Source organism: Eumetopias jubatus, unplaced genomic scaffold (assembly GCF_037043125.1).
Source record: "Eumetopias jubatus isolate StellerSeaLion01/CBP00866 unplaced genomic scaffold, mEumJub1_p1.0 scaffold_6, whole genome shotgun sequence".
NCBI lineage: Eukaryota > Metazoa > Chordata > Mammalia > Carnivora > Otariidae > Eumetopias > Eumetopias jubatus.
In genome coordinates this window covers 58,622,679-58,648,844 of record NW_028274812.1, presented here as the reverse complement: position 1 = coordinate 58,648,844, position 26,166 = coordinate 58,622,679, and the positions used below count along the sequence as shown (strand labels likewise).

The 26,166-nt window shown below is 35.7% G+C and overlaps 1 protein-coding gene across 3 annotated transcripts in view; it reads left to right on the top strand.

Annotated features, from left to right (window-relative positions):
• GRIK2 (glutamate ionotropic receptor kainate type subunit 2) overlaps positions 1-26,166 on the top strand; it is a 672,482-nt gene that overhangs the window by 398,180 nt on the left and 248,136 nt on the right. For all 3 annotated transcript variants that reach the window (XM_028104281.2, XM_088024271.1, XM_028104282.2), the window contains exons 8-9: positions 312-419; positions 22,684-22,797. In XM_028104281.2, coding sequence (XP_027960082.1) covers positions 312-419; positions 22,684-22,797 — 222 coding nt within the window. The remainder of the gene's footprint in view (positions 1-311; positions 420-22,683; positions 22,798-26,166) is intronic.

Here is a 26,166-nt window from a genome sequence, read left to right as displayed (position 1 = left end):
TTTGCTACTTAAAACAATCTTCAAATTTCTCATAAAAAATTATACATAGAAAATGCATTATTTAGAATGAAAAATTTATAATAAGTTTTATACTGAGACTAAGACAATATCTGTAGACAAAAATCTTCCAAAGTTTAGAAGAGGAAAAAATGTTTTAAAAATCAGTAGTGATGTCAATTTATGAGAAGTAATGAAAATAATGTTCCCTATTTTTTGTGTGTGAAAAAAATATTTCATCATCCTTTACTTGTTTGTTAATCCTATTTATTTATTTATTTATTTATTTATTTATTTATTTATTTATCCTATAGGCACATTGGGAAGGTCTCACAGGCAGAATAACTTTCAACAAAACCAATGGCTTACGAACAGATTTTGATTTGGATGTGATCAGCCTCAAAGAAGAAGGTTTGGAAAAGGTACTTGAGTCATTCAACTTATTTACTTTCATTATTAAATGAAACAGATCCCAATGAAGAAATAAGGAAATATTCCCTCTTGTAGTCACATTTCAGTAACATTTAACTTTATTGACTAACCCTTAAAATACATATTCAGTTCATTATATTGAATATAATAATTGAGGATTAGTATTCAAGCATAAAAGTGTCTTAAGACAATTAAATATTTTATTTTCTCACCAAGTTTTTCTTATACTGTGAAATGCATATAATCTTTATTAGCCTTAAGATTTAATATAAAATTAAAAATATTTATATTTGTATTTGCATAGACTTTCCTATTTGGAGCAGGTCATAAAGATTAAATACAGAAGCATATTTCCATTGCTGGGCCATATTCAAATGAAATGTCTGACTTAATGTACACAGAGTAAATTAGGTATGAAAATAAATACATTACACTGGTCTATCTTATTTGATTCTATATCTGGGGTAAAGTCAGACAATGATTACAGAATTTGGGTATATGCTTACTTTAAAAATATTTTAGTGTAAGTTATTTAAATATACATAATATATAAATATAAATGATATAATAATATAAATATATATAATATAAGTATAAATAATATATGCATTAATATATTTTTTCTGATAGACTCATTGAAAGTTTATTAAAAAGATATTTTGATGGGTGCCTGGGTGGCTCAGTTGGTTAAGCGACTGCCTTCAGCTCAGGTCATGATCCTGGAGTCCCGGGATCGAGTCCCACATCGGGCTCCCTGCTCAGCAGGGAGTCTGCTTCTCCCTCTGACCCTGTCCCCTCTCATGCTCTCTCTCTATCTCATTCTCTCTCTCAAATAAATAAAATCTTTAAAAAAAGATATTTTGATAAGAACTTAAGAAAATAATTATATTTGACTGAGATAATATTGTTTTCAAGATAATAAGGTGTCTTATATTTCATGTAGCTATTAAACATGAAGCATTACTTATAAATGGAAACTGAAGAAGGAAATTGAGTCAGAAGAAGAGGTCTTTTAACCTAAGAGACAGTAGCATATTTGAATGTTGATTCAAATGATTCTGGAGAGAGAAAACATACATTTTTGATAATGTTGCCAAGATAGGGAGAAATACATCATGACCAACTGATGACTAAAGTTGACAGGAATATTACCTCCACCCACTGAGAGTTTTAGATTGTACCCTTTAAAAGACCATGCAAAATAAGGAATCTTTCATAACAAACTGCAAACCAAATATTCATGCAGCAGTCACTTCCTAACCACCTTTCTCCCATGATGAGAGTATTATTCTATACCCAAGACTGGAATTGATAATGGTGTGGTTTAGTGAGCTCTTAATGGGTTTTATACCAGTATTTACTGGAGATCTTATCTTATTTTCTTGGAAGTTTATAAGTCACTAAGATGAACTTTGGCCATTGTTTGTATTTCAATACATCAATAAAGAAATGACATTGACTTTCTTGTTACTGTAGCCCCTGTAAAGGAAATGTTAGAGAAGCTTTCTCTAAGCAATAGTGTGGATTATAGAAAGACCCTGAATATAATGGTTACCAAATACATGGGAGGATCAACCACACTGATAAGCAAGGTACAATGTGAGTTAGATAAGTTGCCTTGAGATTTCAAAAATATTTTGTATATTCCTCTGAAATTTGAAATTTGTTTTGATAAATTAATTACACAATCTTTATCTTCAAGGGGCTTTTTATATAGAGTAATCACTCTATATAGATATATAACACATATATAGATAGATAGAACACACATATAGATAGATAACACACTTGAGAATAAATACAATGGAAAACTGTTTCAAGCTTTAAAAGAGTAATAAAAGACTATTTCTGAAAAAGGATATAATTAAGTAAAGAGTCATGGTATATGAGGTACTTAGAACTAGCCTTTGAATAATGGAGAATTATTGATTGGTAGAGATTGAGTCATTGCAGAAAGAGGTAACAATATGGGGAAAGACATATCATCGTATTTTATTTGATCATTTTACACACACACACACACACACACACACACACAAATATGCACATAGAAGTGGGAGATAGAGCATTTTAAAATGCTAGATTTAAGTCATAAAGTAAGCACCATGTTGAGATGTTTGTGATGTATTAGTATACAATATGAAATCAAAGAGAGAATAGCCTGGAGGTCTATGGGATATGTGGAAAATTTGGATTAATTTTAATATGGAGCCATGAATCTCAAACTATTCTGAGTAGAAGTGAGAGATGAATAAACAGTGACAGAGGCAGTAAGTGAATCTTCAGCAGTGTTGTTAGTTCAAGGAATAGCAGAGCATTGGGATTATGCTTTTAAGGAGTAATGGAGGAGCCAGGTGATAAAAGTAGGAGAATAAAGGCATCAGTCAAAGATTGGTGAGGAAATTAGTGGGGAAAATTATCATTAGAAAGAAATTGGAACAAATCTGAAGAGGCACATAAAGTACTGAGGTTGGGTGAAGGTAAGTTAGAGAGAAGGGGAATTAAAAGTTTGAATCAAATGCTTTGAGTATCTTCAAAAATTATTACGTAAGGGGGCGCCTAATTGGCTCAGTCAGTTAAGCATCTGACTCTTGAATTCTGCTTAGGTCATGATCTCAGCATTGTGAGATCCAACCCCGCATGGGGTTCTGCACTGGGCAGGGAGTCTACTTCAGATTCTCCCTCTCCCTCTTCCTCTGCACCTCCCCAACCCTCATCGCATGCGCTCTCTCTCAAAAAAAAAAAAAAATAGTACATAAGTCATCAGCTAAAAGAGGGTGGTTGGATTTAGTTTAGTCAGATCTTAAGAATAATGGGAATTTTTTGGCAATGCCATTGTGACAGATTTGGCTTTGAGTAGTAGGAATAAGGTGCTGCTAACTTTGTAATCTAGTAGAATGGTTAAGAGATCCAGGTATGGATTAAGTCAGAATTGGGCTCAAATCCTTGCTCTGCCATTTACTATTTATGGACAACTTTCTTAACCTCTCTAAAACACAGTGTCTTCAACTGCATCAGGGGGTGATAGCAGTATCTAATTCATGAAGACTAATGAGTCTTGCCAACTTTACTTTTTTTTTGTCCTCAAAGATATAGTTACCAAACCATAGCTGTAAAGACAGAGTTCCTACCTTGATAGAGTTCACAGTTTGGAAGGTTCAACAGATAGTGATCCAAGAGGCTTAAATTCCAATTCCAATTCTGTCACAAGTGTGTGAACTTCACCCTTCCACCCAAGTTCTCTGTGCCAAATTCCTCATCTCAAAAAATGTAAAGGACTTCCCTCTGGGACAGGCAAAAGTGGGAATACCATGGCCTCTAAGAGAACCTGGAAATATAATCTTTATAGGTGTCAAAGCTAAGAATTTAATTATCCTATTTTATCATGATTAGGTGAGGAAAATGAATAAAAAAAATGTGTAAAATGCTAGTTTTATCCATTACTTCTCCTCATGCCTCCTGCCTTTTCCTAGCTTTATCTTGGTCATCTTTGTCCAGCACACTTCATTTATTCATTTGATCCTCTAACAAATATAGAGTGAACCTCTATTTTGTGCCCTTATAAAAGTTATATTCTTAGTGAAGGAAACCTGCCAATAATAAATGGACGCACAAAGGTACAATATAGGGTTAGGCAGTAATAAGTGCTAAAAAGAAAAATGACTTGTTTATATGTTCAGGGAACTGAGTTTGGGGTTGAAATGAGACTATGAACACATCTTTTCCACTTAACGCCCAGAGATCAAACTGAATCTTTTCCATTCTATCTTGACAAGAACCTTGGTTGGAACCCAGCCCACTTAGCCATTGTCCAAGAAGAGTCACTAATACTGCAGACACAGCCAGTCACATCTGTCCAAACAAGCTCCCCAGGCCATGGCAGTGCCTTCTCTGGAGCAGAGGAGGAGGAATAAGGGGGTAGGAGGAAACTGCAGATGCCATTCCAGATTTTGTCTACCTCCGGCAATAGGACAGTTTGTTTTCTTTAAGATCCTGGTGTTCAGTACTCAAGACTAGGAAAAGGAAAATAAGAATAAGTGGTTTTCCCAGCTTGAATTCTTCTGTTCAGTTCAAAGAACGTATTGTGTATTCTACTTCCAAAAGTAGAATTAGATGGATCCTAAACACAAAATGTTTAGGATCCATCTATTTCTCTCCACATCCATTGTTGCAATCATAGCCAGGGTACCTTTCGCCTGGACATCTATTTGTTGGAGCCCCAACAAACCTCTCTGTTCTGTTCCCCCTTACAATTCATTCCCCAGATGACAGCAGCCAGACCAGTGTCTTTTAAAGCAAATCGATCCATGTTATTGCTGTTTAACTTTCACTTATTTCCACTGTATTTTGATTAAAATCCATATTTACAAATATGATTATTGCCTCCCTTCCCCCTCAGCTCTCACTACCATCTCAGATGTTTTCTATGCTTTAATTACACTGGCTTTTGCTGTTCATTTTTCCATAGACACAAAGCTTTCTCTATTACTTTGGTAGTAGAGTTTTCCCAGCCTGGAAAACCCACCCCTAGCCCTTTGCCCGGCTAACTCTTACTCATCCTGGGGGGGTCACAGATTAAATCTTTCTTCCTTAGATAGGTTTCGCATAAGCCTGACCAAATTTAACTTTCTCAAAACGCCCTGTGCTTTTCCTTCCTGGCACTTATCACAATGTGTAGTTATATATGCTCCCAGTCCCACTGTTTACATATTCAAGGCCTAGCAAAGTCTCTGGCACAAAGTATATCCTCAAGAAATATTTATTGACTAGCAAATGAAGGAAGGGTCACCATAAGAATCATAAGAAATACTTCCCATATTCAAGTGTCTGGTGCAAATTTATTTTTCTATGGCACGGCATTTACTTTATTTTATTTTTTATTTTTTTCCCAGTTTGTCCCCTTACCTACACAGTGGGAACAGAGAAATCCAGTGCTTCGTCAGTGGGCTGGGGTTGTGAGTCAAGGCTTCAAGGGGTACAGGATTTTAGAGTGCCCAAGAACGCAACACTGAAGTCTGAGCTTGCAAGGATGCACAGTGTACCCTCCATAGTACAGTGTAATCCTGAAACCCCAGTTCTGCCTCAAAGAGGAAAAATAATTGTTCTATTTATAAAAGTTCCCTTTTTTCATCATACAAGTTTATGGTACAGAAATAAACGAAGACCACTTAAACGAGAACACACAAGTTATTATTCAGAGCTTGCTGTAGCACTTGCATTTGGCAGAGATGCAAAGGCTGGTAGGTCAGTGGGAAAGCTTTACAGTGGAAAAGAAGAAAGGTCTCAGATGCACTCTGATTGGATATTGTTGGCAAGGAGGAAATGTGGACCACTGGCAAAAAATAGGCAAGTTGGGGGTTATTGAATAGATCTTAACCATTTTGGTCAGATTGCCGCAGAGGTTGTGGTTTGGCTTCCCAGGTAGTTTTCTCCAGAGGCCGTGGGTGAAGTTCTATTGCATACATGGTCAGACTGTTGTCTATTTATATACTCAGTCTGTCAATGGAATTACTGAAGTCTCTTGGAAAGAGAGGAAGAAATAGCACAAATAGTAAGGTAAAGAAAAATTGACAGGAGGAAAGCAAAAATGTCATCATAACTGACAATAAAATGAAGTTTTTTAGTTTATTTTTTTCTTTGAATATGTAACTAGGGTATGATTTACCACTGGAAATAGTTTAACCTTACTTACCTAGTCCTTTGAAGGTTGGCTATGTGCTTAGGAAATACCAGCTTTAGTTGGAACTAAACACTTGATTAAATGGCATAAGATGTTAAGAAATATCGAGAAGATGCTTAGAATATAACTTCCCAAGGATTCTGTGTAGAGCAAAAACAGTTGGGATCTTTTACATAAGAGAGGTTTGAATTGAGTTGATGACACTCCATGATAATGGTGTATTTCCATTGCAAGGTGAATTATCTAGAGGCCATTTTTGGGAAAATAACAATTTATACTTAAAAAAGAACTTTTTTAAGAAACTATAATGCAATAATAAAGTCACTTATTCACCTGAAACTAATATAACACTGTATATTAATTATACCTGAATTAAAAATAAATACAATAATAATAAAAAAACTTATTCCTACCACATGATTGAGTTTTCTTACCAAATGTGTTTTGTAACCACTATATATGTCATGTGCTTTCCAAAAAAAAAAAAAAAAAACCCACAAACACAACAACAACAAAAGTCTCTGTTCAAATGAATTTGTATTGTACTAGGAAGATTAAATTCTAAGTAGAGGTATTAAACTAAAATCATTCCTGTATACCTCTCCTATCTTTTTTCTAGCATCAAAGTTAGCTATTTGTTTTGGCTTTTTTGCTGATATGTTTTTGAATGTGATATTTATATTAAAATAGATCTTGGAGAATAGAATTCTCTGTCTCCTCGGTGGAAATTGTTTAATTAATCCCTATGCAAATTGGCTTTGTGTGTTAATATTATATTAATTTTGAAAAAAAAAAGTAAGGATAAAACCAATACATTTCTCCGGCCAGAGACGCTACTAAGGACCCTGCAAGTGTTTAGGACTATGAACAATAATACGATGTTTGCCTCAGCATGTTTTTATAATAAAATCAGCTTCTAACTTACATATCCTTAGGGGAATTTTTGAAAAAGAAAAGTGGCTACAAAAAGCAATTTTATGGAATATATGTTTGCCAATTTCTTCAAAGTTAAGAATTTATATATATACTGTAAAGCAAGGTAATTCGTATTTGTAAACTTTTCTGAAGTGTAACTTTGTCATATTTTACTTTTTTTTTAAATTTTATTATGTTATATTAGTCACCATACAATACATCATTAGTTTTTGATGTGGTGATCCACATTCCATTGTTTTCGTATAGCACCCAATGCTCCATGCAGTATGTGCCCTCCTTAATACCCATCACCAGGCTAACCAATCCCCCCTCCCCCCTCCCCTCTAAAACCCTGTTTGTTTCTCAGAGTCCATAGTCTCTCATGGTTCATCTCTCCCTCCAATTCCCCACCCTCATTTTTCCCTTCCTTCTCCTAATGTCCTCCATGTTATTCCTTATGTTCCACAAATAAATGAAACCATATGATAATTGACTTTCTCTGCTTGACTTATTTCACTTAGCATAATCTCCTCCAGTCCCGTCCATGTTGATGTAAAAGTTGGGTATTCATCCTTTCTGATGACTGAGTAATATTCCATTGTATATATGGACCACATCTTCTTTATCCATTCGTCTGTTGAAGGGCATCTTGGCTCTTTCCACAGTTTGGCTATTGTGGACATGGCTGCTATGAACATTGGGGTGCATATGGCCCTTCTTTTCACTACATCTGTGTCTTTGGGGTAAATACCCAGGAATGCAATTGCTGGGTCAGAGGGTAGCTCTATTTTTAAATTTTTGAGGAACCTCCACACTGTTTTCCAAAGTGGCTGTACCAACTTGCATTCCCACCAACAGTGTAAGAGGGTTCCCCTTTCTCCACAACCTCTCCAACATTTGTTGTTTCTTTCCCTGTCCATTTTTGCCATTCTAACTGGTGTAAGTTGGTATCTCAATGTAGTTTTGATTGAAATTCCCTGATGGCTAATGATGATGAACATTTTTTCATGTGTCTGTTAGCCATTTGTATGTCTTCTTCAGAGAAGTGTCTTTTCATATCTTCTGCCCATTTTTTGACTTGATTATTTGTTTTTTGGGTGTTGAGTTTGAGAAGTTCTTTATAGATCTTGGATACTAGCCCTTTGTCTGTAGTGTCATTTTCAAATATCTTCTCCCATTCTGTGGGTTGCCTCTTTGTTTTGTTGACTGTTTCCTTTGCTGTACAGAAGGTTTTAATCTTGATGAAATCCCAAAAGTTCATGTTTGTTTTGTTTCACTAGCTTTTGGAGATGTATCTTGAAAGAAGTTGCTGTGGCCGATGTCAAAAGGTTACTATGTTCTTCTCTAGGATTTTGATGGATTCCTGTCTCACATTGAGATCTTTAATCCATTTTGAGTTTATCTTTGTATATGGTGTTAGAGAATGGTCGAGTTTCATTCTTCTGCATGTGGCTGTCCAATTTGCCCAACATCATTTTTTGAAGAGACTGTATTTCTTCTATTGCATGTTTTTTCCTGCTTTGTTGAAGATTGACCGTAGAGTTGAGGGTCCATATCTGGGTTCTTTATTCTGTTCCATTGGTCTATATGTCTGTTTTTGTGAAGTACCATGCTGTCTTGGTGATCACAGCTTTGTAATATAGCTTGAAGTCAGGCAACGTGATGCCCCCAGATTTATTTTTCTTTTACAACATTTCCTTGGCAATTCGGGGTCTTTTCTGATTCCATACAAATTTTAGGATTGTTTGTTCCAGCACTTTGAAAAATGTCATTGGAATTTTGATCGGGATGTGATTGAAGGCATAGATTGCTCTGGGTAGCATAGACGTTTTGACAATGTTTATTCTTCCAATCCATGAGCATGGAATATTTTTCCATCTTTTTGTGTCTTCTTCAATTTCTTTCATGAGTGTCCTGTACTTCCTAGAGTATAGATCCTTTACCTCTTTGGTTAAGCTTTTTCTGAGGTATCTTATGGTCTTTGGTGTTATTGTAAATGGAATCATTTCTCTAATTTCTCTTTCTACAGTTGTGTTGTTAGTGTATAAGAAAGCAACTGATTTTTGTGCATTGATTTTGTATCCTGTCACATTACTGAATTGCTATGTGAGTTCTAGTAATTTGGGGGTGGAGTCTTTTGGGTTTTCCACATAAAGTATCATGTCACCAACAAAAAGAGAGAGTTTGACTTCTTCATTGCCAATTTGAATACCTTTTATTTCTTTTTGTTGTCTGATTGCTGTTGATAGGACTTCTAGTACTATATTGAACAATAGTGGCGAGAGTGGGCATCTTTGACATGTTCCTGATCTTAAGGGAAAGACTCTCAGCTTTTCCCCATTGAGGATCATATTCGCTGTGGGTTTTTCAGAGATGGATTTTATGACTTTGAGGAATGTTCCCTCTATCACTATACTCTGAAGAGTTTTAATCAGGAAAGGATGTTGTATTTTGTCAAATGCTTTTTCAGCATCAATTGTGAGGACCATATGGTTCTTCTCCCTCCCCTTATTAATGTGTTCTATCACATTGATTGATTTGCGAGTGCTGAACCACCCTTGCATCCTGGGGATAAATCCCACTTGGTCATGGTGGATGATCTTTTTAATGTATTGTTGGATCCTATTAGCTAGGATTTTGTTGAGGATTTTGGAATCTATGTTCATCAAGGATATCAGTCTGAAATTCTCCTTTTGGATGGGGCTTTTGCCTGGTTTGGGGATTAAGATAATGCTGGCCTCATAGCATGAGTTTGGAAGTTTTCCTTCTGTTTCTATTTTTTGAAACAGCTTTAGTAGAATAGGTATTATTTTTTCTTAGAATGTTTGGTAGAATTCCCCAGGGAATCCATCGGGCCCTGGACTCTTGTTTTTTGGGAGGTTTTTGATCACTGCTTCAATCTCTTTAGTGGTTATTGGCCTATTCAGGTTGTCAATTTCTTCCTGTTTCAGTCTTGGCAGCTTATAGGTTTCCAGGAAGGCCTCCATTTCATCCAGATTGCTCAGTTTTTGGCATATAGTTGCTGATAATAATTTCTAATAATTGTTTCTATATCTTTGGTGTTAGTCGTGATCTCTCCCCTTTCATTCATAATTTTATTAATTTGGGTCCTTTCTCTTTTCTTTTGGATAAGTCTGGCCAGTGGTTTATCAATCTTATTAATTCCTTCAAAGAACCAACTTCTAGTTTTGTTGATCTGATCTACTGTTTCTGGTTTCTAATTCATTGACCTCTGCTCTAATCTTAATTATCTCTCTTCTAATGTGTGGCTTAGGCATCGTTTGTTGCTTTTTGTCTAGTTTTTTAAGGTGTAGAGTTAGTTGGTGAATTCGGGATTTTCTATTTTTTTGAGTGAGGCTTGGATGGCTAAGTATTTCCCCCTTAGGACTGCCTTTGCAGTCCCATAGGTTTTGGACCAATGTGTTTTCATTCTCATTGATTTCCATGAATTGTTTAAGTTCTTCTTTGATTTCCTGGTTGACCCAGACATTCTTGAGCAGAGTTGTCTTTAGTTTCCAAGTGTTTGAATTTCTTCCAAATTTTTTCTTGTGATTGAGTTCCAGTTTTAAATCATTGTGGTGTGAGAATATGCAGGGAATAATCTCAATATTTTGGTATCGATTGAGACCTGATTTGTGAACCAGTATGTAGTCTATTCTGGAGGAAGTTCTATGTGCGCTCAAGAAGAATGAGTATTCTGTTGTTTTAGGGTGGAATGTTCTGTATATATCTGTGAGGTCCATCTGGTCCAGTGTATCATTCAAAGCTCTTGTTTCTTTGTTGATTTTCTGCTTAGATGATCTGTCCATTGCTGAGAGTGGAGTATTGAGGTCTCCTACAATTAACGTATTGTCATCAATATGACTCTTTATTTTGGTTAATAGTTGGCTTATGTAGATGGCTGCTCCCATGTTGGGGGCATAGATATTTACAATTGTTAGATCTTCTTGTTGGATAGACCCTTTAAGAATGATATAGCATCCTTCTGTGTCTCTAACTACAGACTTTAGTTTAAAATCTAATTTGTCTGATATAAGAATTGCTACCCCAGCTTTCTTTTGAGGTCCATTGGCATGGAAGATGGATCTCCATTCCTTCACTTTCAGTCTGGATGTATCTTTAAGTTCAAAATGAGTCTCTTGTAGACAGCATATGGATGGGTCCTGTCTTTTTATCCAATCTGCAACCCTGTGCCATTTTATGGGAGCATTTAGACCATTCACATTGAGAGTGATTATTGAAAGATATGAATTAATTATCATGTTGCCTGTAAAGACGTTGTTTTTATAGATTGTCTCTGTAAATTTCTGTTTTATATCATTCTTGGGATCTTTCTCCTTTTATAGGACCCCCCTTAATATTTCTTGTAGGGCCGGCTTAGTGGTCACATATTCTTTCAGTTTCTGCCGGTCTTGGAAGCTCTGAATCTCTCCATCCATTCTAAATGACAGCCTTGCCGGATAAAGTATTCTTGGTTGCATGTTCTTCTCATTTAGTACCCTGAATATGTCTTGCCAGGCCTTTCTGGCTTGCCAGGTCTCTGTGGATAGGTCTGACATTATTCTGATGTTCCTCCCTTTTTACATAAGGAATCTCTTCCCCCTAACTGCCCTTACGATGGTTTCCTTGGTTCTAAGATTTGCGAGTTTTACTATTACATGCCGGGGTGTTGGCCTGTTTTCCTTGATCTTGGGAGGGGTCCTCTCTGCCTCTAGGACACGAATGTTTGTTTCATTCCCTAAATTAGGGAAGTTCTCAGCTACGATTTGCTCAAATATATTTTCTAGTCCTCTCTCTCTCTCCACTCCCTCCAGGATTCCAATAATTCTGATACTGGAACGCTTCATGGTGTCCCTTATTTCTCTGATTCCATTTTCATGGATTCTGAGTTGTTTTTCCCTGGCCTCCTCCTTTCCCTTTTTATCTATTAAATTGTCTTCCAGGTTACTTATTTGTTTTTCTGCCTCACTTACCCTAGCTGTTATATTATCTAGATTAGATTGGATCTCACTGATAGCATTTTTAAGTTCTGCCAATTAAGCTTTCATTTCTGCCCTTAGAGACTCTATGTTGCCATTAATTGATTTCTCCATTCTAGCTATTGTCTTCAGAATTGCTAGCCTGAATTCCATCTCCAACATCTTGGTTATATCTGCATCCATTTGTAAATCTGCTGCATAAGTCATAATCTCTGAGTCTTTTCTATTTTGGGAATTCCTCCTCCTAGTCATTCTGTTGATGGGTGGTTGAGGATGTGTATAGAGTCCAAATTATTGACCAGAACCCAAGCAAGATGCACTTGTTTTCTAGGGACCTTAGAGTTGCTGGCCTCTTGTTTTCCCAGCCTGTCTTCTGGGGGAGGGGCCTGCCGCACTGTTACTCAGGCAACCCTGTTTGGGCAGAGTTGCCCTGCCCTCTGTGGAGGGGGATGGGCTCAGTAGGAACCAGTTTTATTGGGCTTTTGTTCTCTGGTGGCTTTCCGCATCTCTTCAGAGAGTCAGAGCAGAAGAGACCATTTCCAACCCTCTGCCTCAGAGCAGAGAGACCGCAGTCTGTTCTTCAGTGAGCTCTCCAGGGCACACTATCTCCGTTTCTGTCCATGCTGCTATAAATTGCAGCGTCCTGGGTTGTGCGCCCCTCCACAAGCGCCTCTAGTCCTGCCTCCAGGTCGGGGCACATCTCTGCCCTTTGTGCTTCTAAAACCGCCAGCCACTCCCAGTTTGCAGGCATGACCCCACGGCTCTGGGTTTCTGGCCCGGGGGTTACCCTAAAGTCCCTTCCCTGCCGTTACCAGTCTGCATGTCTGTGCACCATCCCCAGTGAGCGAGGCTGTCGCTCACAGGCTTAGTAGGATCCCCACGGCCAGGCTCCCTTCCGCTGTGGTTTATCCTCTGATATCTGCCCTCGGAATCACGGCTCCCCGTTTCGTACTTCGAAACCAACCACCCACGATATTCTCTTTGTAGAAATCCAAATCTATTTTCTTACAAATTAGGCTGATTTCATGGGTGCTCAGAGTGGTCTGGTAGATATCCAGCTCAATTCCGGGGACCAGTTGGAATAGGGTCCCCTACTCCTCCACCATCTTTTCTCTGCTCCCATATTTTACGTTCAAGTGAAGCTTCATTTCAACTTTTGACATCATTTTTTTTCTGAATATTTACTGCCTGCCTTTGGACCCACTAGTAGAAATTGGTATCAGTAATCTATAGGCTTCTTACTAAAAACTCAAATATTTTTATAATGTTTGGAGAAAGTGAGATTTAGTGGTGAAATCCTGCCTGCCTGAGTTTACAGACATAGATGGTCCAGGATCAGAACATGTTTCAAATTGCTTTTTGAAAAACATTTTGTAGAACATATATATTTTTAGAACAAGTAATTTCTATAGAAGTCTTTGCTATTGACCTTTCTCTAGGCTGTAGAATCCTGTACTCATTAACTCCCTAGGAAAAAGGTGAATGGAATTTACAGTCCTCAAAGTTTATCTAAGTGTGAAAATCCACACTTAGATAGGTGAGAACTATTTCTTTGATAGATTTCTAGATACCTGATGCATAACAGTTTTTAATCGTTCTCTCTTTGATGGGATTTGATACATATATTCTGGTCCCCATGATAACAATGACCCCCAACTTTCCCAGGAACTGAGATTTCTTTTACTTCTCTGTAGGAAAGCAATGCTAATGGTGATGTTGACAGTCAGAAATGTGTTGTTTGCTACTTAAAAGGCAAAAATGCAATCTAGTCCAGATCTGAGCCTAGTATTTTTCTTTGGAGATGTTAACCATTTAATTTGTCTAACTCTTATATAGAATTCATTATATGCCGTGTCTTACAACTACACTGACATTTTTAGTTTTTGTGTCAGTATGTTTATAGTTGTGATTTTGCTTGATAACTTTTAACCTTCATAATGATGAAATATTTAAGAAAACTCTCTACATATGATATTTATGTTTGGAAATCAGTAAATTTGAGAGCATACAATTTCCTATTTTGGCCCATCAGAGAATACCAAATACTGACTTTTTTTTTCAACTACTGAATTTGAATTAAACATGTATACTAAACGTAATTTTTAAAGCATTGCTTTGATTTTAAAGTATTATCTGGGGCGCCTGGGTTGCTCAGTTGGTTAAGCGACTGCCTTCAGCTCAGGTCATGGTCCTGGAGTCCCGGGATCGAGTCCCACATTGGGCTTCCTGCTCGGCAGGGAGTCTGCTTCTCCCTCTGACCCTCTTCCCTCTCGTGCTCTCTATCTCTCGTTCTCTCTCTCTCAAATAAATAAATAAAATCTTTAAAAAAATAAAGTATTCTCTGAACTACATTTTTAATCTTAGAAAAATGGCCCTTAATTAATTGAATGTTACCACATTTTATATTTGAGAACAGTTAATGATTCAAATTTTATTTAAAATTCAAAACTACCACCTGTCTCTAACTCTTTCTTAATATTTAGGGTTGACTTTGCCCTAGACAAAAATAAAAATCATAGAGGTGAAAAATTTATGTTTGGATTATTCATCCTTTTCTGTTAGATGATTGTATACTGATTGATTTATTGTCCTTATATTAACACTGTAGTTCTCAAATGGTGAAATTCCAGATCCTGTGGAAATTAGTGGATAGCTAGTTTTAGAAAGTAATTAACTGAGGGGTTCTCTGCATGGTCCTCACAGGCCAAATTACTTAACATATGAAGGTAGCTCAGTTCCCAGGTAATTGTACTGTACTATGAATTCTTCCTATCAGGCAGCAGGTAGGCATTGCTATGAAATGGTTCATGTTTATCTCTGGGGCATCAGGTGTAAATTCCTTCTAAAGTGATCTGTTAATATGTGATCCAATGGCAATAAACAACTATTAATTATTATTAGACAGTACTTTTATTGGATAATAATACAAATAACTATCTCTACTTTTCATTTAAAAATTCAACATTGGAAGGGGGGTCGTAAGTGAAGAGAAAAAAGTTTCTAATTTGCCTGCAACACTTAGCAAAACAACTACAACACTCAAAAAGTTCTGTTTTTACTATTATATATCACACCATATAGGCTTGAAACCTGACTTTGTAAATTATCTAGAAAGAATGGGTAACAGAAAAATATACATTCCGCCAGTGTACATTTGATCAATTGGAGAGAATCCTCATCTCCCAAATTAATATCAATACCTTCCTTGTGATTTCCATTTATCAATACCTTCAAATAGTACTATCAGGGATGTCCTCTCTTCTAAAAGAAATGGTAAATACCCTTCAAATCGAAGTATACTTAATGTGTCATATGATTAGAGGCAACTAATTATTGGGAATATTTTTTTGAACACTTATGATGTAGACTCCACATTGTGCTAAGACTGCTTTAAACATAATATACAGAGTGGTTTCTTGTGATCGCCACACAGATCTTCTTTGGAAAAGTATCACTTAGGCTCTTTGTTCAAGACATATATATGACATAATTACTTTTTTCATAAATTGGTGGACACTTAGATTATTTTCTTATCTTGGGTATTATAAATAATGCTGCAGTGAACATGTGGGCATATATATCTTCTCAAGGTATATTTGTTGTTTTGTTTTTGGGTAAAAACCAGAAGTGGAATTGCTGGATGCTATGGTAGTTCTATTTTTAGTTTTTTGAGGAACCTCCATACTGTTTTCCATAGTTGTTGCACCAATTTACATTCCTACCAGCAGTGCACAAGGCTTCCCTTTTCTCTACATCCTTGCCAATACTTGTAATTTCTCATCTTTTTAATAACAGCCATTCTAACAGGTGTAAGATATCTCACTGTGGTTGTGACTTGCATATCGCTGGTGATTAATGATGTTGAGAATACTCTCATACCTGTTGGCATTTCTATATCTTCTTTAGAAAAAAGGACTATTCAGATTTTCTGCCCATTTTTTTCTTTAAATTTTTTTATTGTGATGTTAATCACCATACATTACATCATTAGTTTATAATGTAGTGTTCCATGATTCATTGTTTGTGCATAACACCCAGTGCTCCATGCAGAACGTGCCTTCTTTAATACCCATCACCAGGCTAACCCATCCCCCCACCCCCTCCCCTCTAGAACCCTCAGTTTGTTTTTCAGAGCCCATCATCTCTCATGGTTTTTCTCCCCCTCCGATATACCCCCCTTCATTCTTCCCCTCCTGCTATCTTCTTCTTCTTCTTCTTTTTTTCTTAACATATATCGCATTATTTGTTTCAGAGGTACAGATCTGTGATTCAACAGTCTTGCACAATTCACAGCGCTCACCATAGCACATACCTCCCCAATGTCTATCACCCAGCCACCCCATCCCTCCCACCCCACCCCCACTCCAGCAACCCTCGGTTTGTTTCCTGAGATTAAGAATTCCTCATATCAATGAGGTCATATGATACATGTCTTTCTCTGATTGACTTATTTCACTCAGCATAACACCCTCCAGTTCCATCCACGTTGTTGCAAATGGCAAGATCTCATTCCTTTTGATTTTCTGCCCATTTTTATTTGGATTGTTTGTAGGACTTCTTTTTGCTGTTGAGTTGTATGAGTTCTTTATATATTTTGGATATTAACTCATTATCAGATGTATGATTTTGAAATATTTTCTTTCAGTAGGTTGCCTTTTAATTTTATTGATGGTTTCCTTGGCTGTGCAGAAGTTTTTTAGTATGATGTAGTCTCATTTTTTAATTTTACTTCTGTTGCTTTTGTTTTTGGCATCAGATTAAAAAAAATCATCACCAAGACCTATGTCATGGATTTCATTGCCTATGTTTTCTTCTTGGAGTTTTAGGGTTTCAGGTCTTACATTCAAGCCTTTCATCCATTTTGAGTTAATTTGTGTGTATGGAGTAAGATAGTGGTTCTGTTTCATTCTTTTGCATGTGTCTGTCCAGTTCTTATTGAAGAGACTGTACTTTCCACATTGTATATTCTTGGCCCCTTTGTTGTAAATGAATTGGCCATATATATGTGGACTTATTTCTGTACTCTATTCTGTTCCATTGAGCCATGTGTCTGTTTTTATGCCAATACCATACTGTTTTAATTACTATAGCTTTGTTATAGTTTGAATTCAGGGAGTGTGATGCCTCCAGCTTTGTTCCTTTTTCTCAAGACTGCTTTGGCTTTTGGGCTTGTGTGTGTGTGTGTGTGTTTGTGTGTGTGTGTGTGTGTGTGTGTGTGTGGTTCCATATAAATTTTAGGGTTATTTGTTCTATTTTTTTGCAAAATGTCATTGGAATTGTGATAGGGATTGCATTGAATATGTTAATAGCTTTGTGTAGTAGGGACATTTTAACAATATTGATTCTTCTAATCCATGATCATGGAATATCCTTTCATTTATTTGTGTTTTCTTCAATTTCTTTCATTAATGCCTTGTAGGGTTTTTTTGGGGGGAGGAGTTGAGTATACTTGATGCACAATGTTACAATAGTTTCAGGTGTACAACATAGTGATTCGACTTCTGTATACATTATGCTCTGCTCACCATAAGTGTAGCTACCATCTGTCATCATACACAACTATTACAATATCATTGATTATATTCTCTGTGTTGTGCCTTTTATATCCATGACTACTCATTCTATAACTGGACGCCTGTATCTTCCAGTCCCCTTCACCCATTTTGCTACCACTCTACCCCATCTCCCTCTGGCAACTATCAGTATTTATAGGTCTGATTCTGTTTTTTGCTTCTTTATTCATTTATTTTGTTTTTAAGATTTCACATGTGAGTGAAATCATATGGCATTTGTCTTTTTCAGTCTAACTTATTTCACTTAGCATAATACCCTCAAGGTCCATCCATGTTGTTGCAAATGACAAGATATTTTTTTTTTTATGGCTGTGTAATATTATGTGTGAATCTATCTCTCTATCTATCATCTATCACCTATCACACTTCCTTATCCATTCATCTATTCTTGGATACTTAGCTTGTTTCCATATTTTGGCTATTGTAAGTAATGCTGTAATAAACATAGGGGTGCATATATCTTTTTGAATTAGTGTTTTCATTTTCTTTAGGTAAATACCAAGTAGTGGAATTATTGCATCATATGGTATTTCTATTTTTAATTTTTTGAGGAGCCTCCATACTGTTTTCCACTGTGGCTGTACCAATTTACAGTCCTACCAACAGTTCACAAGAGTTCCTTTTCCTCCACATCCTTGCCAACACCTATTATTTCTTCTTCTTTTTTTTTATTTTAGCCATTCTGACAGGTGTAAGGTGATATCTCATTGTGGCTATGATTTTCATTTCTCTGATGATGGGTGCTGTTGAGCATGTCTTCATGTGTCTGTTGGTCATCTGTATGTCTTCTTTGAAGAAATGTCTGTTCATGTCTTCTTTTTTAAATTGGATTGTTTGGGGGTTTTTTGATGTTGAGTTGTATAAGTTTCTTTATTCATTTTAGATATTAACCACTTATTGGATATATCACTTGCAAATATATTCTCCCATCCAGTAGGTTTATTTTTTATTTTGCTGATGATTTTCTTCACTGTGCAAAAATTTATTATTATGATATAGTCCCAATAGTTTATTTTTTTCTTTTGTGTCCCTTGCCTTAGGAGAGGTATCTAGAAAAATATTGTTACAGCTGATGTCAGAGAAATTGCTGCCTGTGTTCTCTTTTAGGATTTTTATGGTTTCAGGTCTCACATTTAGGTCTTTAATCCATTTTGAGTTATTTTTGTGTATAGGGTTAGAAAGTGGTCTAGTTTCATTCTTTGGCATGTAGCTGTCCAGTTTTCCCAGCACCATTTATTAAAGACACTGTCTTTTCCTCATTGCGTATTCTTGCCTTGTCATAGATTAATTGACCATATAGCATGGGTTTATTTCTGGGCTCTCTATTCTATTTCATTGATCTATGTGTCTATTTTTGTGCTATGTCTTATAATTTTTAATGTACAGATCTTTCACCTCTGTGGTTAAATTTATTCCTAGTTATTTTATTCTTTTTGATGCAATTGTAAGTGGATTTTTAAAAATTTCTCTTTCTGGTGGTTTGTTATTAGTGTACAAAAACATAATACATTTTTATATATTGATTTTGTATTCTGAAACTTTACTAAATTTGTTTATTGGTTTAACAGTTTTTTGATGAAGTCTTTAGTTTTCTATATATAATATCATGTTATTTGCAAATAGTGAGAGTTTTACTTCTTCCTTTCCAATTCAGATTATTTTTTTTCTTACCTAATTGCCATGATAAGGACTTCCAATACAGTGTTAAGTAAAAGTGACAAGAATGGGCATCCTTGTTTTGTTCCTCATCTTAGAGGAAAGGCTTTTAGCTTTTCAGCATTTAGTATAACATTAGATGTAAGCTTGTCATATATGACCTTTTTTTATATTGAGATACATTCCCTTTATACCACTTTGTTGAGAGTTATCACTCTACTTAAAACATCTCTGTGAAGTCGAGTGCTTAGATATCTTTATTCCATTTTAGAGCTGAAAAAAGTACTGTAAAACTTGATTAAATCATATAATGAGAAAATTATGGTTCTGAAAATAGTTTAAAAGAAAAAAAGATCATCTTGACTTAGCTTATGGTTCTTGTGATTAAAACAAAACAAATCAAAAGACCCACTGGTGACAATTCCCTCAATCACTAAAAAGTTTTGAATTATACATTTCCTGTAGACTTAAAATCTAGGGATCATACAACGCTTTTTGATTTAAAATTTCATGTCACTGAAATTTCTGAAACTTATAATATTCTGCTCAGAAACCTAGACTTATAAAAGAGGATATTTAACATTTATGATTATAGGAAATTATCGATTCATATACTAGAACCAGAACCCCTCCATCCAAATAGTACTAGAAAAGCAAGTGACAGAGAATGAAACTAGATAAATATATTTAGATGAGTGGGCATCTAGCTAAATTGTTTTTTATAAAAGTAATCATGGAAGATGATGGTAAGTGAAATTGGCAATATTTTATATTAATGATTTAGGTAGAAAGTTAAAAAACTAATTGATCAAGCTTGCGGATGTCATTAGGAAGACGACAGTGGGCAAATGATGTTTGCCAATGCTTCAGCTGGTAGAATTACACGTTTTTAAAAAAATCTAGCTATTTAGCTAATGGTGAAAAAAAAGAAAGAAAATCTAAAGGGACAAATGTGTAATAGGTATTAATGATAGACCAGGGGCAGAAAAGTGGCAGTCATTGCAAAATCCGATCTGCAGATGTGTCTTGTTTAGCCAACAGAGTGTTTTCTTAATGATTTTGAATTTGAAACACTTTAAGCAGGTCAGCAGGCATTCTGGGTTTTACAATATCCTCTCTGTCCTTCCCCATCCAGGTTCCTAATGAGGCCTCTATTAGCCCTAGTGATGCCTTATTAAGAACTTGAAAAAAATCACCTGCTCTGGGAGCATGCAGCCCCAAGGTACACAGCTGTGAGAAGAGGAGGTTCTGGATTGTGGCTATTACTTGCTATTCTGCCTTGAGATTTTGTAAAATTTAGAAACTGCATACCTTTGCCTGGAAATTCTTACTACTGGCTTATGCCCTTTTTCTTCACACATGGATGTTACCTCTCTGGCCCCGGACTGCCTTTCATTATTGACCCTAAATTACAATTAGACTCCGCCTTTATGACATCATGGTCCTCATAGTCTAAAGTAAAGAAATTTAATTGACCAGTAAATAATTTACTTTGGAGAGAATGTTGAAATCAGTATTTTTTTCTCACTGTATTATCTGACTTTTTTCCTATATTGACACAAACATCAGGAATATATAGTTTTTAATGGTAGGAGGAAAATTAATATAAGAAATTATGGTAAGAGATTTATTTTATTTTATTTTTTATTTTTTTAAGTATCTTATTTATTTGAGAGAGAGAGAGCACTCATGAGCAGGGAGGAGGGGCAGAGGGAGAAGGAGAGGCAGACTCCTCACTGAGCAGGGAGCCTGATGGCGGGGTTCGATCCTAGGACCCTGAGATCGTGACCTGAACCGAAGGCAGATGCTTAACTGACTGAGCCACCCAGGCAGCCAGGAGGTTTTTTTAAGACATCACTAAAAAACATTATATGGGATTCCTGATATAGTTAATGCATTTTTTTTAGATTTTATTTATTTATGTGAGAGAGAGAGCAAGAATAAGAGGGGAAGAGAGTCAGAGGGAGAAGCAGACTCCCTGCCGAGCAGGGAGCCTGATGTGGGACTCGATCCCAGGACTCCAGGATCCTGACCTGAGCCAAAGGCAGTTGCTTAACCAACTGAGCCACCCAGGTGCCCCTAGTTAATGCATTTTTGAAAAAAATATATTGGGTTTGCACTTAACATACAACTATTAGAATGGCATATCTATTCTTCTTATGAAGTACAGAAATTACTAATGTTTCTATAGTTGTGTTTCTCCAATTAGAGGGAGATAGACATCTTAATAGGTTACTAAGAAAACTATGGAAATGAAAAAAAAGGATCAAAAAGAGTAAATGTGATGAAATATAAAAAATAAAAATAAAAAGGATCATAATATTTAAGTTGGATAAGATTATGCTGATTAGACCTTTGTTAGCATATTTAGGTAGACCAGGGTAAATATTACCTGCTAAATCAATGTCATTTTAAAATTATTTAATTTATATATGAAGCTTTATTTTAAAGACAAACTGATAATTGATAGTTTTCCTTTCCTTTGAATAAGCATATTGGGTAATTGGCTAAAGGGATATGGAAAACGAAGTTTATTATCCATGACTCCTAGGTTTGAGAGGGTGGAGAATAGAACTACTGACTCGAATCTTCTTTTGCCTCTGTTCTTCTTCAGTGCTGACCATCATTATATGGCAGGGTGATGGTGCCGGTGTACATAAACCACCCAGTATATGCATTCAGTGGCATCCTATGCTTATATATGTCTCCCAGAGGTGTGCTATTATCATCCTATAGGCTGTATTCAGGGGGGTATAAAACATCTGAACACTGAGAATATATGGCCTAATTATTAGAGAGTATTAGTTAAATTAAAGTATATATTAAATAGCAAACAGGGAGAAGTATTAGAATAGGTTGCTCCGATGAGATTGTGCTCTAATGTTTCCTTGGAGTATTTTGAATGCCCAAAGGTGTATTTGTAAAAGCTCCAAAGGTAATAATTCTGGGTATGATTTTGCCCTATTGGAGGTCATGCAAAAACCATTCAATGCCGCTCTTAAGTTTGCCTTCACCTATTAATTTATCCTGGATCCCCAGGGTTTACTCTGTCTTTTAGCTTTGTCTATATAACATGGCATGTTATCTTTGTAATGAGAGGATGAGATAGATCCATTAGAGTAAAAGATATGCACTATTAATGAGTTTCTAGCCAGCTATCAAGGTATAATCAAATGTGGTTTATCTTGGTGAATGAAAGTTTGAATGGAAAATTAAGCTCCCATACTGACTGTAGAGGTACAGTGGATCATTTTGTTCTTTAATGTCACACTTCACTGGACACACTTCACAGAGCAGTGAATCATGCTTAAAACAAGCACCCTTTACTTTAACGACAGCAGATAATGCAGCAGAGGTGAATAATAAGTGTTAGCCATTTTAACTTTCTCTTGCAGTACTATCTCCCAGGTGCCTGATGGACAATTTACAAAGTCCATATGCTATTTTATAGATTGGAACTTGGGATCCAGCCAGTGGCCTGAATATGACAGAAAGTCAAAAGGGAAAGCCAACCAACATCACAGACTCCTTATCTAATCGTTCTTTGATCGTTACCACCATTTTGGTAAGTATTTGCTTTTCCATTTTTTTTAGATAAATGTAGATAAACATGGAAGTGGATTAAAAAGAACATTATAATTTGAACAGGGAAGAACAAAATGTAATGTATTTTGCAGTTATTTAGCAATTACTGTATAACAGAGGAGTCAAGGTTAATTTAGCCACAATTTTATTATATTAGTCTTCAATGATGTAACTTATATTAATGTTTGGGCTGTTTATGTTGATTAATAATACAGCTTTATGTATTACTAGAAATCATTACATTTCTGCAAAATTAGGTACCAATGAAGAATTTTCAATGTTAAGATTTGAAAAATGTATTGACTTGCAGATGTATAAATAAGTTATGTGAGGGACTGCATGTGAACTTTACTTCTGCTTTCATCTCCTGCAAATATATGTTAGAGGGCATGTCATTTATTTTTCAGGATTTTTTTCTATTATCATTATATTTCAACCTTGCTTTCAATTGTTTTCATCGTGGAAAATCACTTTTGGTTTATTTATCTCTCTAATAAAATTAAATATGACAAGTACTTTTTTAAGCCAGAAAAATTTCACCAGCAACAGACTTAATACCAATGCACTGGGTATTTTTATACCTTTTATAATTATATATCTTAAATAGATCACACAGTAATATTTACCTATTCCTACAATGCCATTTGAAATGGGAATTTTAATTTTAGAATAATCAAGGAGCTCTTATATTATTAAGTCAGTACTTTCTACCTACAGAATAAGCTTATCAGTGCTAGTTCTTGTGTCTTCCCAGGTAGCCAATAAGAATGGAAGATTAATGTTCAGAACAACCCACCACACACTTTTAGCATTTGTATAATTTCTAAATTTGATTTAAGGTGGCAGATCAAGCCAGGAGGAATTCATAATCATGTCCTTTTATTAACAATGAGGGACGTCAGATCTCTCGGCATGTCAAAATAAAATAACTTGGGTTAAAGACTCTTGATAATGAAGCAAAGCTGGTAATCATGAAATGACAGTGATGGAAGTTCATGAGTTTTTTTAATCACTCCCTTGCTGAGAACCTCAGTGAATACTTGCTCCCTATCCATCATATCCAAACTTTCTAAGTTCTCTTTGTATCTCCCTCTTTTTTTCAAAGGTACTCTCATACCCACCAATTTACTGGCCTTGTTTTTCAGTTGAAATGCTTCCACAAGATGCTAATACATCTCTTTTCTGCCTGTATGTCCTGGATTGCATTTCCTCCTGCTAGGACCATTGCAGTAACCACGTAACCATCCTTACTGCTGACAGCCTTCTCCTTCTACAATGCACCCCACTCTTCATTATAATAATCTGTCATTTTCCTGTTTCCCTCCTTGTAAGTCTATAGTGAATCACTATTGACCATTAAAGAGTGCCCCAAATTTTGACCCTGATGTTCAAGACCTTCTATAATTTTATCTTCTCCCACCTTTCCTTCCTTATTTCCTATTATTCCCTTTCAGTTAACCTACTCCCATGATTGTGTTAGCCCTGTTCCTTTTGTCTATAATATGTTTCTCTCCATTTCTGAGATATTTTTGTACTTGTCAGTACTTTATATTATTTAGAATTAATATTACATTATTCTTTTCTTATTTCATGTACGCAATATTTCTCCAAACATCACTGACCATTTCTTTGAGGCATAGGCTCTGACTATGTCTCCTATCTTTACATCATATGTGTCTCTACAATGCTCATAATGAGTGCTTTATAAGAGACATCTGTAGTCTTCAGCAGTTGGCACTTCTTTTGGTGTTCTCCTTGATCCAGCCAAACTCCCAGATACATCACTTATCTTATGGCTCCAAAACTTTGCCCAGTTCTTTACATTTCCCTGTGAGAATCCTATTCATCCTTCCAGACTCATCTCAAATGACAACCACTCCATGAAACTGATCTCTCCATTAAGTTGTGTGTATGTCGTTGGGGGGTGTGTGGGGTGGGGGATGTATACTTTAAGTATCATAAGACTCTATTATGGCACTTACTAGGCACTGTTTTTTTTATCTTAAAAATAGGTATATATCTGTGTGTCCATTTGACATGAATCTATATAAGGCCAATGATCAAATTTTGTACTCTTTTGATATTTTAATGTTAGAGAAAAGTGCCCTACGCATAGCAAGCACTCAAACATTTGTCAAATTAAATTAAAAAAACAGTATTTAATTAAATGGAAAATTAGAAGAAGTAAGCCACTTTTGAATGATTATACTTAAATATTTTTCACCTTGAAGGTTAATGCAAACTTTTTGTCCAAACAAAGCAGGTGACTAAGACTATCCATATAATTTCTCAGTCTTAACTACTTAGGGTTGTTTTATAAGAAGTATTCAGGTATTTTTCTCAATCATGAACAATTTTGTGTCTATTGATAAACAAGTTGTATTTAACCTTAGTTTCATATTAAAGCCAGGCATAAAGTTTTTAAAAACGCATTTGTACCCAAAACACATTTCATACCTTTTGAAACAGTATTTCTGAGCTTTGGACTTTGGAAATCTTCATTTTAAAAAAAAATTCCACAAGTAATTCTGATCTATAGCAATGATTGAGAACAACTGCTCAGATCATTACTCTGTGTAACTAAGATGTAAGATCAACTGTGGAGCAATACACTAAGCTTACATTTCGAAAGAGAATTATTTCTATTTTATTATTTTATTTTATTTTATTTTTTGTTTTTTAAAGATTTTATTTATTTATTTGATAGAGAGAGACACACAGAGAGAGGGAATACAAGCAGGGGGAGTGGGAGAGGGAGAAGCAGGCTTCCCGCAGAGCAGGGAGCCTGATGCGTGGTTCGATCCCAGGACCCTGGGATCATGACCTGAGCCAAAGGCAGACGCTTAATGACTGAGCCACCCAGGAGCCCTGAAGTTACTTCTATTTTAGAGTATGTCCCTCTGTTGGTCTTTAAGTGATTCTCATATTTATTAAAAGGAAAGTCACTTTGTTTTTATATCACTTAGTGAAAAAATTCTTGTTCTGGATACTCTGATTACAAAATATCCACAACCAAGAAAAGAATAGATTTTAAGAGATTAGTTACTTTACTTAGTAAGCATTATACTTGATGTAATTTACTGATGTTTAATTTATATTTTATAAGGAGGTTATGATCATTTGATTTATGTTTAGTTATTTTGTTTTTTATTCTCTTGGAAAAATCTCAGAGGGGATTCTGGCTGTGTTGTGAATAATGATATCTCCGCAAAGAGAAGTTGTGGAGATACCAAAGAGAAGTTCACTGTGCTTCTTGTTCAATATATTTATTGTGTGTCTTAAGAAAAAACAGTGAAGTATTCTAGGATTTGGCATTATCAGTGTGCTAATCATAATCAGTTCCATTTTT